This window comes from the organism of the source record quoted next, unplaced genomic scaffold (assembly GCF_019419815.1).
Source record: "Pyrus x bretschneideri cultivar Hongxiangsu unplaced genomic scaffold, Pyrus_bretschneideri_v1 Contig265, whole genome shotgun sequence".
Taxonomy (NCBI): Eukaryota; Viridiplantae; Streptophyta; class Magnoliopsida; order Rosales; family Rosaceae; genus Pyrus; species Pyrus x bretschneideri.
In genome coordinates, this window is record NW_025999574.1 from 899,018 (window position 1) to 912,560 (window position 13,543).

General features: G+C 36.1%; 1 protein-coding gene across 1 annotated transcript; it reads left to right on the plus strand.

Moving 5' to 3' along the window:
- The first annotated feature begins 110 nt into the window (after positions 1–110).
- Positions 111–6,949, plus strand: LOC125478772 (protoheme IX farnesyltransferase, mitochondrial-like). The gene is made up of 8 exons (XM_048587345.1): positions 111–303; positions 713–1,088; positions 2,993–3,122; positions 3,539–3,676; positions 3,810–3,943; positions 5,002–5,127; positions 5,551–5,654; positions 6,292–6,949. Exons 1-8 carry the CDS (start codon positions 111–113, stop codon positions 6,660–6,662), a joined length of 1,572 nt encoding a protein of 523 aa, XP_048443302.1. The 3' UTR covers positions 6,663–6,949.
- The last annotated feature ends 6,594 nt before the right edge of the window (positions 6,950–13,543 follow it).

Genomic DNA, 13,543 nt, shown 5'->3' on the forward strand with positions numbered 1-13,543 from the left:
ATGTGCAACTTTGATCATTTTCATCAACTCTGTTAGAATTGTTATCAAACTGAGTCATGTGCCGTGTACGTAAGCGGATCATGATTGTGGTGTATATTATCTGTTTGTCCATGGAGCCCTTCCACCATGGCTACTTGTCCTCCTTGGCACGCGCGAGGTTGCCGAAAGAGAATTGGCGGAAGTGGATGGGGGGAAGAGGCTGTCGATGGGGACGGGGAAGGAGACAAAACCTTTTTGGACGTGTAGAGGGTGTAAAGGAGGTGTGGCGTGGAGGGTCGGGGGAAGCGTGTCATGGCTATTGGGGTATATTTAATTTTTTTTTCATGTTTGCCTATTAATTAGTCTTACGTGTACAATACATGACTTATTTTGATGAAAATTATGACGAAGTTAACAAAAATAATTATGTTTGCACGTTTTGACACATAGCTTATTTTGGTAGAAGTTCTGACGAAGTTAATAAAAATGATTATTTCTGCACGTTTTGACGAGTTAAAAAATCAATAATTATAGATTTTTAGTTAAATGACCATTATTATGATTAAGTTAAAAAGTTAAAAGATCGTTGTTACAATTTTCTTCTGTTCTTTAGTCAAATCCATACCAAACAGTCATGTTAGGATTCTAAGCCGTTGGATTGATCTAAAGGTTTAATATGTATTGACCACGTGGTCTTTAGTGTTGCCCAAACACAGGCACTCGCTCAGGTGAGCTGCTCCGTCCATCTTTTCTTCTTCCTCTTTTCTCTTTCTCTCTGAATTGACGACACCACGATGTGGAGGAACTCGGAAGAGTTTATCTTCCAAGTTCCAGATATCCATCAACCCACTCTACCTCCTATCCTCCGCCTCCTCATCCGCCGAACACGGCGGCGTTCAACCTCTGCTGCTCTCTCACTCACTCTCCCAATCCCACCCCTACTCTCCTTCCCCTTCGCCTTCAGATTCTCTAAAGATCGGGCTTCACCGATCCGATGGAGTCGGAGCGCTTTCGGCAACAGCTGATCTCCCGTCGTTGGCTTCCAGGGCCTCGCACTTGGCCCGCCACTATGGGCAATGCTATTGGGAGCTCTCCAAAGCTCGCCTCAGGTACTCATTCCCCCACCATTTCCTCAATATTTTTCATTTGATTTTTTGAAATTCAATAATTTTTCATCATGGGACAGTTAAATCATTGTATTATCTGATTTATTGATAATTTCTGTGATAATTTTTAATTTTATTTTGTTAGTATCTGATATGTTAATCTTATGTTGATTCACACTGCTGTATTCCTAATTAGTATGTTTGATTTTCTATTGGAAAACAAGATTTAATTTCAATATAAGAATAATACAATCTCTGTGGAGTAAGCTGTCATCCCCAACAAACTAGATTGCAGAAACAATAATATGTGTTCTTCCAACCGTTAGGACCTTAAACCGAAATTAGGTTATCGAAAAACAGCTCCAGTCCAGTTGGCATGAATATAACCCAAAAAGTTGCACCCCATTTTGAAATTCAATCATTTTTCTTGTATTCTCTCATTTATTGATAATTTCTGTGATAATTTTTAATTTTATTTTGTGAGTATCTGATATGTTAATCTTATGTTGATTCACACTGTTGTATTCCTCTTTAATATGTTTGATTTTCTATTGGAAAACAAGATTGAATTTCAATATAACAATAATACAGTCTCTGTGGAGTAAGTTGTCATCCCTAACAAACTAGATTGGAGAAACAATAATATTTTTTCTTCCAACGATTAGGATCTTAAACCGAAATTAGGTTCTCGAAAAACAGCTCCACTCCAGTTGGCGTGAATATGACCCAAAATGATACACCCCGTTGTGAAGAGTGAGAAAAAAAAAAACAATTCTAGTTTGGACACAGAAAGTCCTGCTCACCCGCACAAATATGTTCTTCGAAATTCTCTTGTTTCTCTCCAGCAACAAAACCCAAAATTGGCTAGCACACTGCATCCCCAAAACCTTTTCTTTCTCACTACCGAACATTTTATGCCTCTAAAGAATCGGGAAGAGCACCCAGATAGGATTTCCCAACTCACATTTCCTTCACAACACTATCTCAATCATAGCAATGGAAACACGGAACTTGCACTTTTATGCTCAGTATTAAAACATTATACACCATAATGGAGACAGATAGGCGCGTAGTCTTGTCTTTATAGTCATATCTTAGGTTTTGACCCTCCATGAGAAACCAACGAAGCAGCTAACCAAGAAAAAACTAAACCAATAAAGATAGATCGATTGTTACATAAACCGAGAAGCTGCCACATGGTTATCAACTCCATCTTCTACCATCTGATCTAACCAGATATAAATGAAAATGCACCGAAAAAGACAACCAAGAAGTGAGCTCCCCCAATTTCCAAATCATTGAAACTTTCCTGAAACCATCTCAGCTCAATGGAATAGAAGTTCTTACAAATCTAGTAAGGGGCGTGTTTCGATGACTAGACATATCGTACAAGTGAGGAAACTAATTATTCAAAGATGACTCCCCAACCCTTCCTCACATCCTAGAACTTCATCCTTTCTTCAGTTACCAGTGCTAACTTGCGGCAAGATGTAAGGGACTCTTAGCCCTGAAAATTCTATTTTGAAGGACTTAGACTTGATCACCTCACAGTGGAATTTGCTTCCCACCCGTGTTCATGTAACCCATACTCGTTTTCAATATAAACATTCATAAAGGATCCCTTTCTTAAGGAAATAGCTGTTGTCACTTAGCTAGAAAATACTTATTTTCCACGTCCATCTAGTTAAGTTGAATTATCACTTATTAAGTTATTATGCCAATTTTTTCAATCCTGAATTCAGGACTCAGTTTGATTGCAGTATTGGGTGTATTTTCGTTCATGCATTAAACGCCTACATTTTATGTTCGTGGCAGATTCTCTTCTAACTAGGGATTATCAATTTTTCGTCATTGAAACTTAGTTTAAGATTTTTTTTTTTCTTATGAAATTTTCACTTTTACTTCAGCATGCTAGTCGTCGCAACTTCTGGAACTGGGTTTATTCTTGGAAGTGGCCATGCCATTCATTTTGCTGGACTTTGTTGCACATGTGCTGGTACCATGATGGTTGCAGCATCTGCTAATTCCTTAAATCAGGTTTGCTGTTCAATAACAGATTTTCTTTTTAAACACCCACACACACACACAATATATGGAAGTAGAACTAACTGGTGGGTCGTTATGCGAAGAGACGTCTCCCTTGTAACAGGAATACACACACACACGCAACATATTTTTTTTTCCACTAAAGTTGGATCTAAGATGCAAGCAGGGGTGAAGCTTAGCATGGAACCGGAACGTGAAAATTATGAACAAAATATTTAATGATGATTAGAGTCATTTCAAGATTAATGATTTTCTAAAGTTACGTATTATTTTATTTAGATGGTGCAGTTTCTAATTTTCATTGTTTGGGGTCCATTTGATGTCTCACCATGTGAAGTACACGTAGTTTTGTGTATCAACTTTTTGACTAGATAATGTGTTAAATCATTGAAATTATTTGGTTTTAGGTGTTTGAGAAGCAAAATGAAGCCAAAATGAATAGAACGAAGAACAGACCATTACCTTCAGGACGCATTACGATCCCTCATGCAGTCACCTGGGCATCCGCTGCTGGTTTAGCTGGCACTGCTTTGTTAGCAAGCAAGGTGCCCAAATGAATTCACACTTTTTTCTGTAGATGTTACATGCCATAAAATTTCTGATTTCCATCACCTCAATGTTTGATCGGCTGTGAGTTTGGGAACTAATGTTGCAACTCTTATGACAAGGTTGTTGCAGGCTAATATGTTGGCAGCTGGTCTTGGAGCTTCAAATCTAATACTTTATGCGTTCGTCTACACTCCATTGAAGCAGATTCACCCTGTGAATACATGGGTTGGTGCTGTTGTTGGTGCTATCCCTCCGCTTCTAGGGTAATTTGTTCTGTGATTTTCTTTGAACTACATGCTATTTTGATTGGACCTATTGGAGTTACTTTATTTATTGCTTTGGCTGTTGAAAAGTTATGCTTTCTATTGACTCATAGTAGCTTAAATGTTAGTTGTTGCAATATATTTTGGCAGCCCAAAACTGATCAGGGTTTTACTTTAAATAAAAACGAAGTTTGTTTTCCAATATCTATTGAAAAGTACCCATTGTACTGTGCTAAATATTTTATACATATAACTGCATATTCCCCCAGTATCTTTTTGTCTCTGTCCTCCCCATGACCTCCCTCTCTGGTCTGAAATTTTTTCTCAATATCTATGGACTTACGTCGTAGCTTCCACTTGTTTAACAGTAAAATAGATGTCTCTCTTGCACACACACGCATATTTGCATGTGTTTACACCTTATAATGGGACCATTTCAAGTCCATGATCTTGAACCACCCCGTGCAGAGGTGGTTTTCTTTGCTTCACCATCTGATTGCTATAGCACTCCTGTAGCAAAGGCCTGCACGCAAGAAGCACAATTATTGTTGATCGGTTTGCCTTGGCATGTGTATGGGAAGATATGTGACCATTATTTACCTCTCTCTGATATCCTGTTTTATCTGCATTGTAGACTTCTAGAAATGAAGCTTCTAACACAGCCATACCCTGCCAATCAACTTTGGTCTTAGGATGTTGTTATGGATATCTGTTGGGAATCATGGTAGCTGACTTTAGCTGTTGGCGTAAAAATAGAAACCTTATGTAGGTACTATTAGTTTACAATTTTCTTGTCTAGAATTCAACTCTATTTTTTCTCATTCATACGAGAATAATTCTTATTGAAAAAAATGTGAATAGATCTAGTTTTCTTTTCTATAATTCTTTGTGTTGAAGTTCCCCTTGCAGTATTCTTATACTCTATAGTTTTCTTCGTGTTGATGATCCCTTTGCAGACCTGAACTGATATTCTTGTTTGTTTCATTATGAGTCATGACATATATCAAGAACTGAATATTCCTGCATGTTGGCTCATGATTTCTCTTTTGGGCTTCCAGTTGGGCTGCAGCTTCCGGCCAGGTTTCCCTCAATGCAATGCTACTCCCAGCTGCTCTCTACTTTTGGCAAATACCTCATTTTATGGCCCTAGCATACTTGTGCCGTAATGACTATGCTGCTGGAGGGTATGAACTTTTGGGTCTTTCATGGTCTTACTTTAACATTTACGTCATCAGTTGAAAAGATCCAAATATTTTGCACCTGGAAATTGTTTCAGAACAGGAGTTTTATTTCCTGCCTTTGCTTTCATGGGCCTTGTATCTGTTCATGGAAATAATTAATCAGTATCCAATCATGCCCTATGAGTACAAGGCAGAAAGAATTATAGTTGACAGATTTTATACTTTTTGAGAGCGAATGGTGTTAAAAGCCTGTTCTGTTATCCAATTTTACTTCCCCTTTTAAATGATTAGCATGAGATTTTAGGAATTTGTAGTCAAGCAGATTGTAGGTTGGATCTTTGTTCGTGCGATGGTGGTCCACAGATTATTGATTCAGTTCACTTGGCTCCTTCCTCACTAATTCTTTTTCGTTTGTTGCATATTCAGATTTAGGATGTTCTCCCTTGCTGATGCTTGTGGTAAGAGAACGGCCTCAGTAGCTTTAAGGAATTGCATATACATGATCCCTTTGGGGTTCTTGGCCTATGACTGTAAGTCCATGACTCACAAACCATCGTTCTTTTTCTAACCGTGTTTCTATTTGTATTTTTTGTATTTCTGTTGGTGGTTGTCTTCTTGTAAAGCTCTTTGAGCATTTTTCTTTTTCTCTCTTTTCAACCAATGTCCGATCAATTTTTATTTCTTATTGACAGAAGGTTTTCCGTCATATAGGTGTCAGCATTGGTCTTCTTTAAATTGAAAATACATTTACCATTGGGAAAAACGCAAGAGTTGTGTCTGATATGGCTGTTTTCAGATTGCATTTTGAGTCTTTAGCTATTTGCATTTTCCCAAGACTCTTGGTGGGTTTAACAAAGCTGACGAGTTATATTTGTTATCATGGTTTTGGGTGATTTCATATGTCACTGGTCCTCTCGTACATTGACTAATTTGTGGTTCCTTGTACCGATTATCGATTGTATGATACTGTGGAGACAATTCTTGATCATCGTAGTACGTGATTCATTAATCGGAAATGTCATCTTTGTTATCATGCAACTCTTCTTGGTAGTTGAATGACCAACATATTCCATGCTTGAGATGCAATCCTTGGCCTTTGATCACTAAGCAGGGAATAATTAATGTTGGGGGATTACATCTCATTCCGCCCGTTTCTTCTGTCTGCAGGGGGTATGACGTCTGGATGGTTTTGTCTTGAATCTACTCTTCTTACTCTCGCGATAGCTGCAACATCATTTTCGTTCTTCCGAGACCGTACTACACATAAAGCAAGGAAGATGTTTCATGCCAGCCTTCTTTACCTTCCTGTATTTATGTCGGGGATTATGTTCCACCGCATCGTTGATAATCAACAAAGCCTTTCTGAAGAGAATTTAGAGAGTAGTGTTGAGCTTTCATTGTCCTCACAAGACGGCAATGTCAAACGGAAGACTAGGTCGAGGAATTCCACAGATGGCTCACAAGTTCGCCTACCTCTATCATACGCCTCTATTGCACCGTTTCCGTTTCTCCCAGTTCCTTCGTATGCCGATCCATGATATGCTTCTGGGTCCCTTGTTTTGTACCATGAAACGTCGAAAGCTGCCCAATAAAGTATTTTTGTTCAAAGAGCAGTGTCTTTCCCCAAGCAAACGTCTCCCGGAAAGGTAGAAAGCCTGTATTCTTTTGCAGATTGCAAGTTTCTTGTCGCGAATGTATTTTTTGCTTTGTAGTGTTGGAGGTTTAGGTGTTTGAGTTTGTAATGCATTGTTGATTTAAAGTATACGAATAAGGCGGCCATCTGTTCAATGATTATGGAAGAGCAGCTATTGATTTTTTTGCAGAATAATACAGAGTGATTTATAATATGAACGGTTTTGATCATAAACACAAAATTCTATAAATCGATCACAAAGTATCTTGAGGAACTCCTGTTTTAAGGAGCCAAGATATCTGCATCAATTGCAAGATCGAGTTGCTAAGCCTTTGATAGGGTTGTGTGCCCCGTTATATTGAGATAGCGCCTAGACTCCGCGGTTGCGGGTTGAATCACGGGTTTGTGCACTTCTTAGATCATTCGATCGTCGTTTACTAATTAGGCGATTGCCCTACAGTCGTTTTTGTGAAGACAAGTCCAGTCGTCTTTGTGTTCTTAAGCTTGAGTACAGTCGATCGCTCTACAGTCGTTTTTTCGTTCACCTTCCATACCTATTTAACCGGGTCCCCATTTGCATTTCACATATGGGATTAGAAGACTTCCAAGAACTAACTTCCATAGCTGTCTCTCGTTCACATACTATCTTACGTAAGATCATCTTCAAAGGAGATATCAAAAATACCACATAGACATACAACAGTAATAAATGACGTATCATTTATTCCAACCGAGATGCCAAAGATGACATGGAAAAGAAGGCTAAGCTAACATAGACAAAAAGATGTCAAATTTGAAGTTGCCTTCAAATTTGATTTTTTCTAGTTCCAAAGGTATTCCACTTGGCTTACCTTAAATGAAGCAATAAATTATATTATTTTTAAACCAACAACGACCCAACTTTTATTATTTTTGTTTAAAAAAAACATAAATGAAGCAATAAATTTTGGCATATCAGGTGGAAGGAAAACATTGATAATATGTCAAATTACCAAGTCAGCCATCAAATTGAAATTTGATGTTTTGAACTTGACGTCTCATTTGGAGATTTTCATTTTTGAAAACATGATCTTCTAGCGGATGCAAAAAGATAAACGATTTGGATCGTTGATATCACGTTCAGATTTTACAGTTAGTGAGAATATTGCTTAGAGTTTATAAAGTCTTTAGAAACTATACAATATTGACTCATATATCAATTAACCGTAAACATTGGGACGTGATATTAACGATCCGAATTGTTCATTTTTCTGCATCTGCTAAAAGATCATGTTTTCAAAAAACCAAATATGGTGAGAAGAATAAAGCATAAACGACAATCGAAGGTTTAATATAAATCTAGGTTTATGGATTGCGGTGTCGAATTTCGAAGTTGACCCCTTCACGAAAGTTGTAAAGCTTGTCACTATGAGTGATTGTATATATATTTTTAAACATTTTTCACTACATTAATTATTATGAATTTTTATCAATTTGCACTCAAACAATAAACACTATTAATGAGGATTTGGAGCGTTTTAAAAGTCTAAACGATGATATAACCATTTTCTAAGCGTAGATGATGCAACCATGAGCGTTTATACTTTTATATTAATAATATTTTTTAAAAAAAATAAAATATAATTTTGAACTCCCCTTTAAACACTGTTCATCAGGGTTTGTAGGGTTTTAAAATCAAAATGATGATGCACCCATTGCCAAATCGTGCGATCAAGAGCGTTTGCTTATTTTTTTCACACTTGTAAATCAATTATTATGAAATTTTAATGTGCTTTAGTATTTTTAAATTGCTTTTCGTATGTTTAATGTGCTTTGGAATTTTTTAATCTTACTTATATGAGATTAAATACTATGGTTATTGTAGTAAGGTTTTTTAGTAGTTTAAAATTATCAACTAACTTTTTTCTTATCGGGTCGAAACCGGTCACCCGTTGGTAAATACTATGTCAGATTAATGGGTTCTTAATGTGTGACCAATAGCGACCCAATTAGTTAACTCGTTGACCCAAAACCAATTATTTTCTTGTCATTTCGAATCAGATCAACATGCCCTGTAAGAAATTGTCATGTCTATGCTCCAATTTGGACCTCCCTTTTCTCTGATACATAATTTGTCTTCTAAACTACTATACATCACACAAAATGCGCATTTCAAAGAACTTTATCGGAGTTGTTTTATTTCGTAGGTTACTAAGTGTCTTTCATGACTTTTCTTTGGGGATGAAGTTGAACCATCACTGCCTGAAATTGGTTTTGGGGATGAACCATCATTTTTGTTTAAAAAAACATAAATGAAGTAATAAATTTTGGCATATCCACTACAAAAAAACATGGATTAGGTGACAGAATTTTTTGTGGCATGCAAAAATTTATCACATTTCGGTAAAATAAGTGACGCTTTTTTAGAAACCGTCACATAATAATTTTCACTAGACACCAAAATACTTTGCGTCAAATAAACTTTTGAATTCACCACAAACTATTGGGTAAGAAATTTTACCACCGAATGAAATGCTAATATGTGACGAATCTTTAAAATTCATCACATATCAAAAAAGAGGGCCACGTTATGCCATTCGTCACATATAGTATTAAAATAAAAAATAAAAATATACCGAAGAAATAATATCAAACCCCCAAAATGTAAAACCTATTACACTCAGTTCCCCATTCTCACCGATTTCGGCCGTCTTCAGCTCCCTTTTGCTTACTCTCTCACCCTAACTCTGATGACCAACCACTGGTTGTTGCCAGCGACGGCGACAACCATTCTCCTTCGTCTTCCTTTCTCGGTCACTCTCTCAGTATCATCTGCTGCTCGTTCTCTAACTCTCTCTTCTCTCTGACATAACAAAACCCAAATTGGGGAAAGGGAGATTCGGTTTTCTATCGAGTTCTTCAGGCGAAAACAAGGTACTTATTTGTTTCCCTACATTTCTTTAATTGTCTTTTGGATTTTCTTCTTCAATTCGTTATTTGGTTGCCAAGCTTAGACAGCCAGTTATCAATTTCCTTTCTCTTTCGAAAATCAATGAATAATGGGTGGCACTGTACAGTTTTAACCAGATCCACAGAATGTGAAACTTTAATTTTAATTTGCTACTATTTCATTGCCTTCGATTTTTGTCACTACTAGTGGCGACCAAAAAAAGCAATGAGCAGATGGACATGGGAAGTACAAAACTTTCTGGATCCAGGGACAGAGCTAGAAATTTCTTTTAGTGGGGGAAACTGGAAAATCAACTAAGAAAACCTTATTACAGTATAGCTTATACCCAATATGATAATAGAGATGATTTCAAATGATGATGTATTACAATTCCAATGTTACAAAAATTTCAGTGTAGTATGGCAGAGTGATAAGAAAAATATTAATACATGATTACGTGGGAGAGAGGTTTTTCGGTTTGAATGACAGAACAAAAGCACTTTTGCTCATATAATAATTGATATGAGGTATATGCAGCATGAAAGTATGTTGGACGTTAGATACTTATATTTTCTTCAAGGTAATGCGTGTGTATTATATAATTGTAGTCGGCAACTTAATAAACGAATCACTTGAGTGAGGGCATATGCCCCTATTGAGCCTTCATTGGCTCCGTCCATGTCTGGATGAATGTTAAGAGTGTACGATCACCTTCGTACACTCAACCCAATCTGATAGGATTGAAGTTTCTTTTAAAATTTTTTCTATCATTTTTTTCTTTTCTAAATTTGGTTTTGAATTTATAGGTACATGCCTCTAGCAGCCCTCTGCCTGCACATCCGCACTTTGCAGCCTCTCATTTGGGTAAATTTTGGTTTTGATTTTTCTAGATCTATATGTATTTGTGTCTGGCTGTTTAATTCTATGATTGAGGATTTTAAACTAGATTTATTATTATATATGGAGGATTTTTACTCAATTTTTCTATATGCTTTTTGCTTTTTCGTATTTTTCTTTTTACTATGAATTGTAGGATGAAATTATTTTTCTGGAATGCTTCCATTTTTTCTTTTAGGATGAAATTATTTTCTAGAATGCTTTTGTTTTTTATGCAGGATGAAAACATACATAATTGTTTAAGCTACCACTTTATACTCTGCAGTCAATTACTAAAGCTATCATTTATGTTTTCTGGAGAAGTGATTTTATTATGTGAGGTTCTATTGGAATCTAAAACAGCTAGTGCCAATGGAGACAAATTATATTTGGAGGGACCACATAAATATAATGGGGCTGAATTGGTAGTTGCTGTGAAAAAGAAAGATAACAATATATACAGTGATATGTGTATTTGAGAATAATTCATAGGCAAAGGGTCCATCGGAAAAGAGGACCATATAAATTAACATTTATCCTACAATACTAGTTGTATATGGTTCAATTTTAGTAGGTTTAGTCTGACTTGCCAAAGTGGTACTCAAGCTTCATCTATTGGTCTGAAAAAAACTTTGTTAGTTCCCTCACCGTCTATTACCAAGAGAAAATTTTTATTGTGAATGGAACACGAGTGTTACATGACGTGTTTTTATATAAGTGATAGAAAATTTTAATAACACACATATCTCATCATTTGTATAGTTACACGTGTTGTACCTGTGTTCCGGTCACACTGAAAAATCTCTCTATTACCGACGAGTTTTCTTGTAAAACATGCATGACAAAGTCACAACTTTGACGTGAGAGGATATTATATTTGGAGGGATGGGGCTAAATTGGTAGTTGCTGTGAAAAGGAAAGATAACAATATATAAGGTGATATGTGACATTTGAGAATAATTCATAGGCAAAGGTCCATTGGAAAAGAGGACCATATAAATTAACACTTATCCTACAATACTAGTTGCATATGGTTCGATTTTAGTAGGTTTAGTCTGACTTGCCAACGTGGTACTCAAGCTTCATGTATTGGTTTGAAAAAAACGTTGTTAGCTCCGTCACCGTCTATTACCAAGAGAAATTTTTTATTATGACTGGAACACGAGTGTTACGTAATGTATTTTTATATAAGTGATAGAAAATTTTGATAACATATATATCTCATTATTTGTATAGTTACACGTGTTGTACCATCCTGTGTTCCGGTTACATTGAAAAATCTCTCTATTACCGATGAGTTTTCTTGTAAAACATGCATGACAAAGTCACAGCTTTGACGTGAGAGGATATTATATTTGGAGGGATGGGGCTAAATTGGTAGTTGCTGTGAAAAGGAAAGATAACAATATATAAGGTGATATGTGACATTTGAGAATAATTCATAGGCAAAGGTCCATTGGAAAAGAGGACCATATAAATTAACACTTATCCTACAATACTAGTTGTATATGGTTCAATTTTAGTAGGTTTAGTCTGACTTGCCAAAGTGGTACTCAAGCTTCATCTATTGGTCTGAGAAAAAAAACGTTGTTAGCTCCGTCACCATCTATTTACCAAGAGAAATTTTTTATTGTGACTAGAACACGAGTGTTACATAACGTGTTTTTATATAAGTGATAGAAAATTTTAATAACACACATATCTCACCATTTGTATAGTTACATGTGTTGTACCATCCCGTGTTCCGGTCGCACTGAAAAATCTCTCTATTACTGACGAGTTTTCTTGTAAAACATGCATGACAAAGTCGCAGCTTTGACGTGAGAGGATATTATATTTGGAGGGATGGGGCTGAATTGGTAGTTGCTGTGAAAAGGAAAGATAACAATATATAAGGTGATATGTGACATTTGAGAATAATTCATAGGCAAAGGGTCCATCGGAAAAGAGGACCATATAAATTAACACTTATCCTACAATACCAGTTGTCTATGGTTCAATTTTAGTAGGTTTAGTCTGACTTGCCAAAGTGGTACTCAAGCTTCATGTATTGGTTTGAAAAAAACGTTGTTAGCTCCGTCACCGTCTATTACCAAGAGAAATTTTTTATTGTGACTGGAACACGAGTGTTACGTAACGTGTTTTTATATAAGTGATAGAAAATTTTGATAACACATATATCTCATCATTTGTATAGTTACACGTGTTGTACCATCCCGTGTTCCGGTTACACTGAAAATCTCTCTATTACTAACGAGTTTTCTTGTAAAACATGCATGACAAAGTCACAGCTTTAACATGAGAGGATATTATATTTGGAAGGACCACATAAATATAATAGGGCTGAATTGGTAGTTGCTGTGAAAAGGAAAGATAACAATATATAAGGTGATATGTGACATTTGAGAATAATTCATAGGCAAAGGGTCCATCAGAAAAGAGGACCATATAAATTAACACTTATCCTACAATACTAGTTGTATATGGTTCAATTTTAGTAGGTTTAGTCTGACTTGTCAAAGTGGTACTCAAGCTTTATCTATTGGTCTGAAAAAAACGTTGTTAGCTGTCACCATCTATTTACCATGAGAATTTTTTTATTGTGATTGGAATACGAGTGTTACATAACGTGTTTTTATATAAGTAATAGAAAATTTTAATAACACACATATCTCATCATTTGTATAGTTACACGTGTTGTACCATCCCATGTTCCGATTACACTGAAAATCTCTCCATTACCGACGAGTTTTCTTGTAAAACATGCATGACAAAGTCACAGCTTTGACATGAGAGGATATTATATTTGGAGGGACCACATAAATATAATGAGGCTAAATTGGTAGTTGCTGTGAAAAGGAAAGATAACAATATATAAGGTGTGTATAAATAAGGAAAGATAACAATATTATATTTGGAGGGACCACATAAATATCTTTACTAACGTGTGTATAAATAGCACTCTAAATTACTCATTCCTC

Bases quoted from the DNA above. Each gene is read 5' to 3' on its own strand.
- LOC125478772 (XM_048587345.1), top strand. From the start codon at position 111: ATGGAGCCCTTCCACCATGGCTACTTGTCCTCCTTGGCACGCGCGAGG. The intron at 3,123-3,538 runs GTTTGCTGTTCA...ATTTGGTTTTAG, and splicing joins CTGCTAATTCCTTAAATCAG to GTGTTTGAGAAGCAAAATGA. The intron at 5,655-6,291 runs GTAAGTCCATGA...TTCTGTCTGCAG, and splicing joins GGGGTTCTTGGCCTATGACT to GGGGTATGACGTCTGGATGG.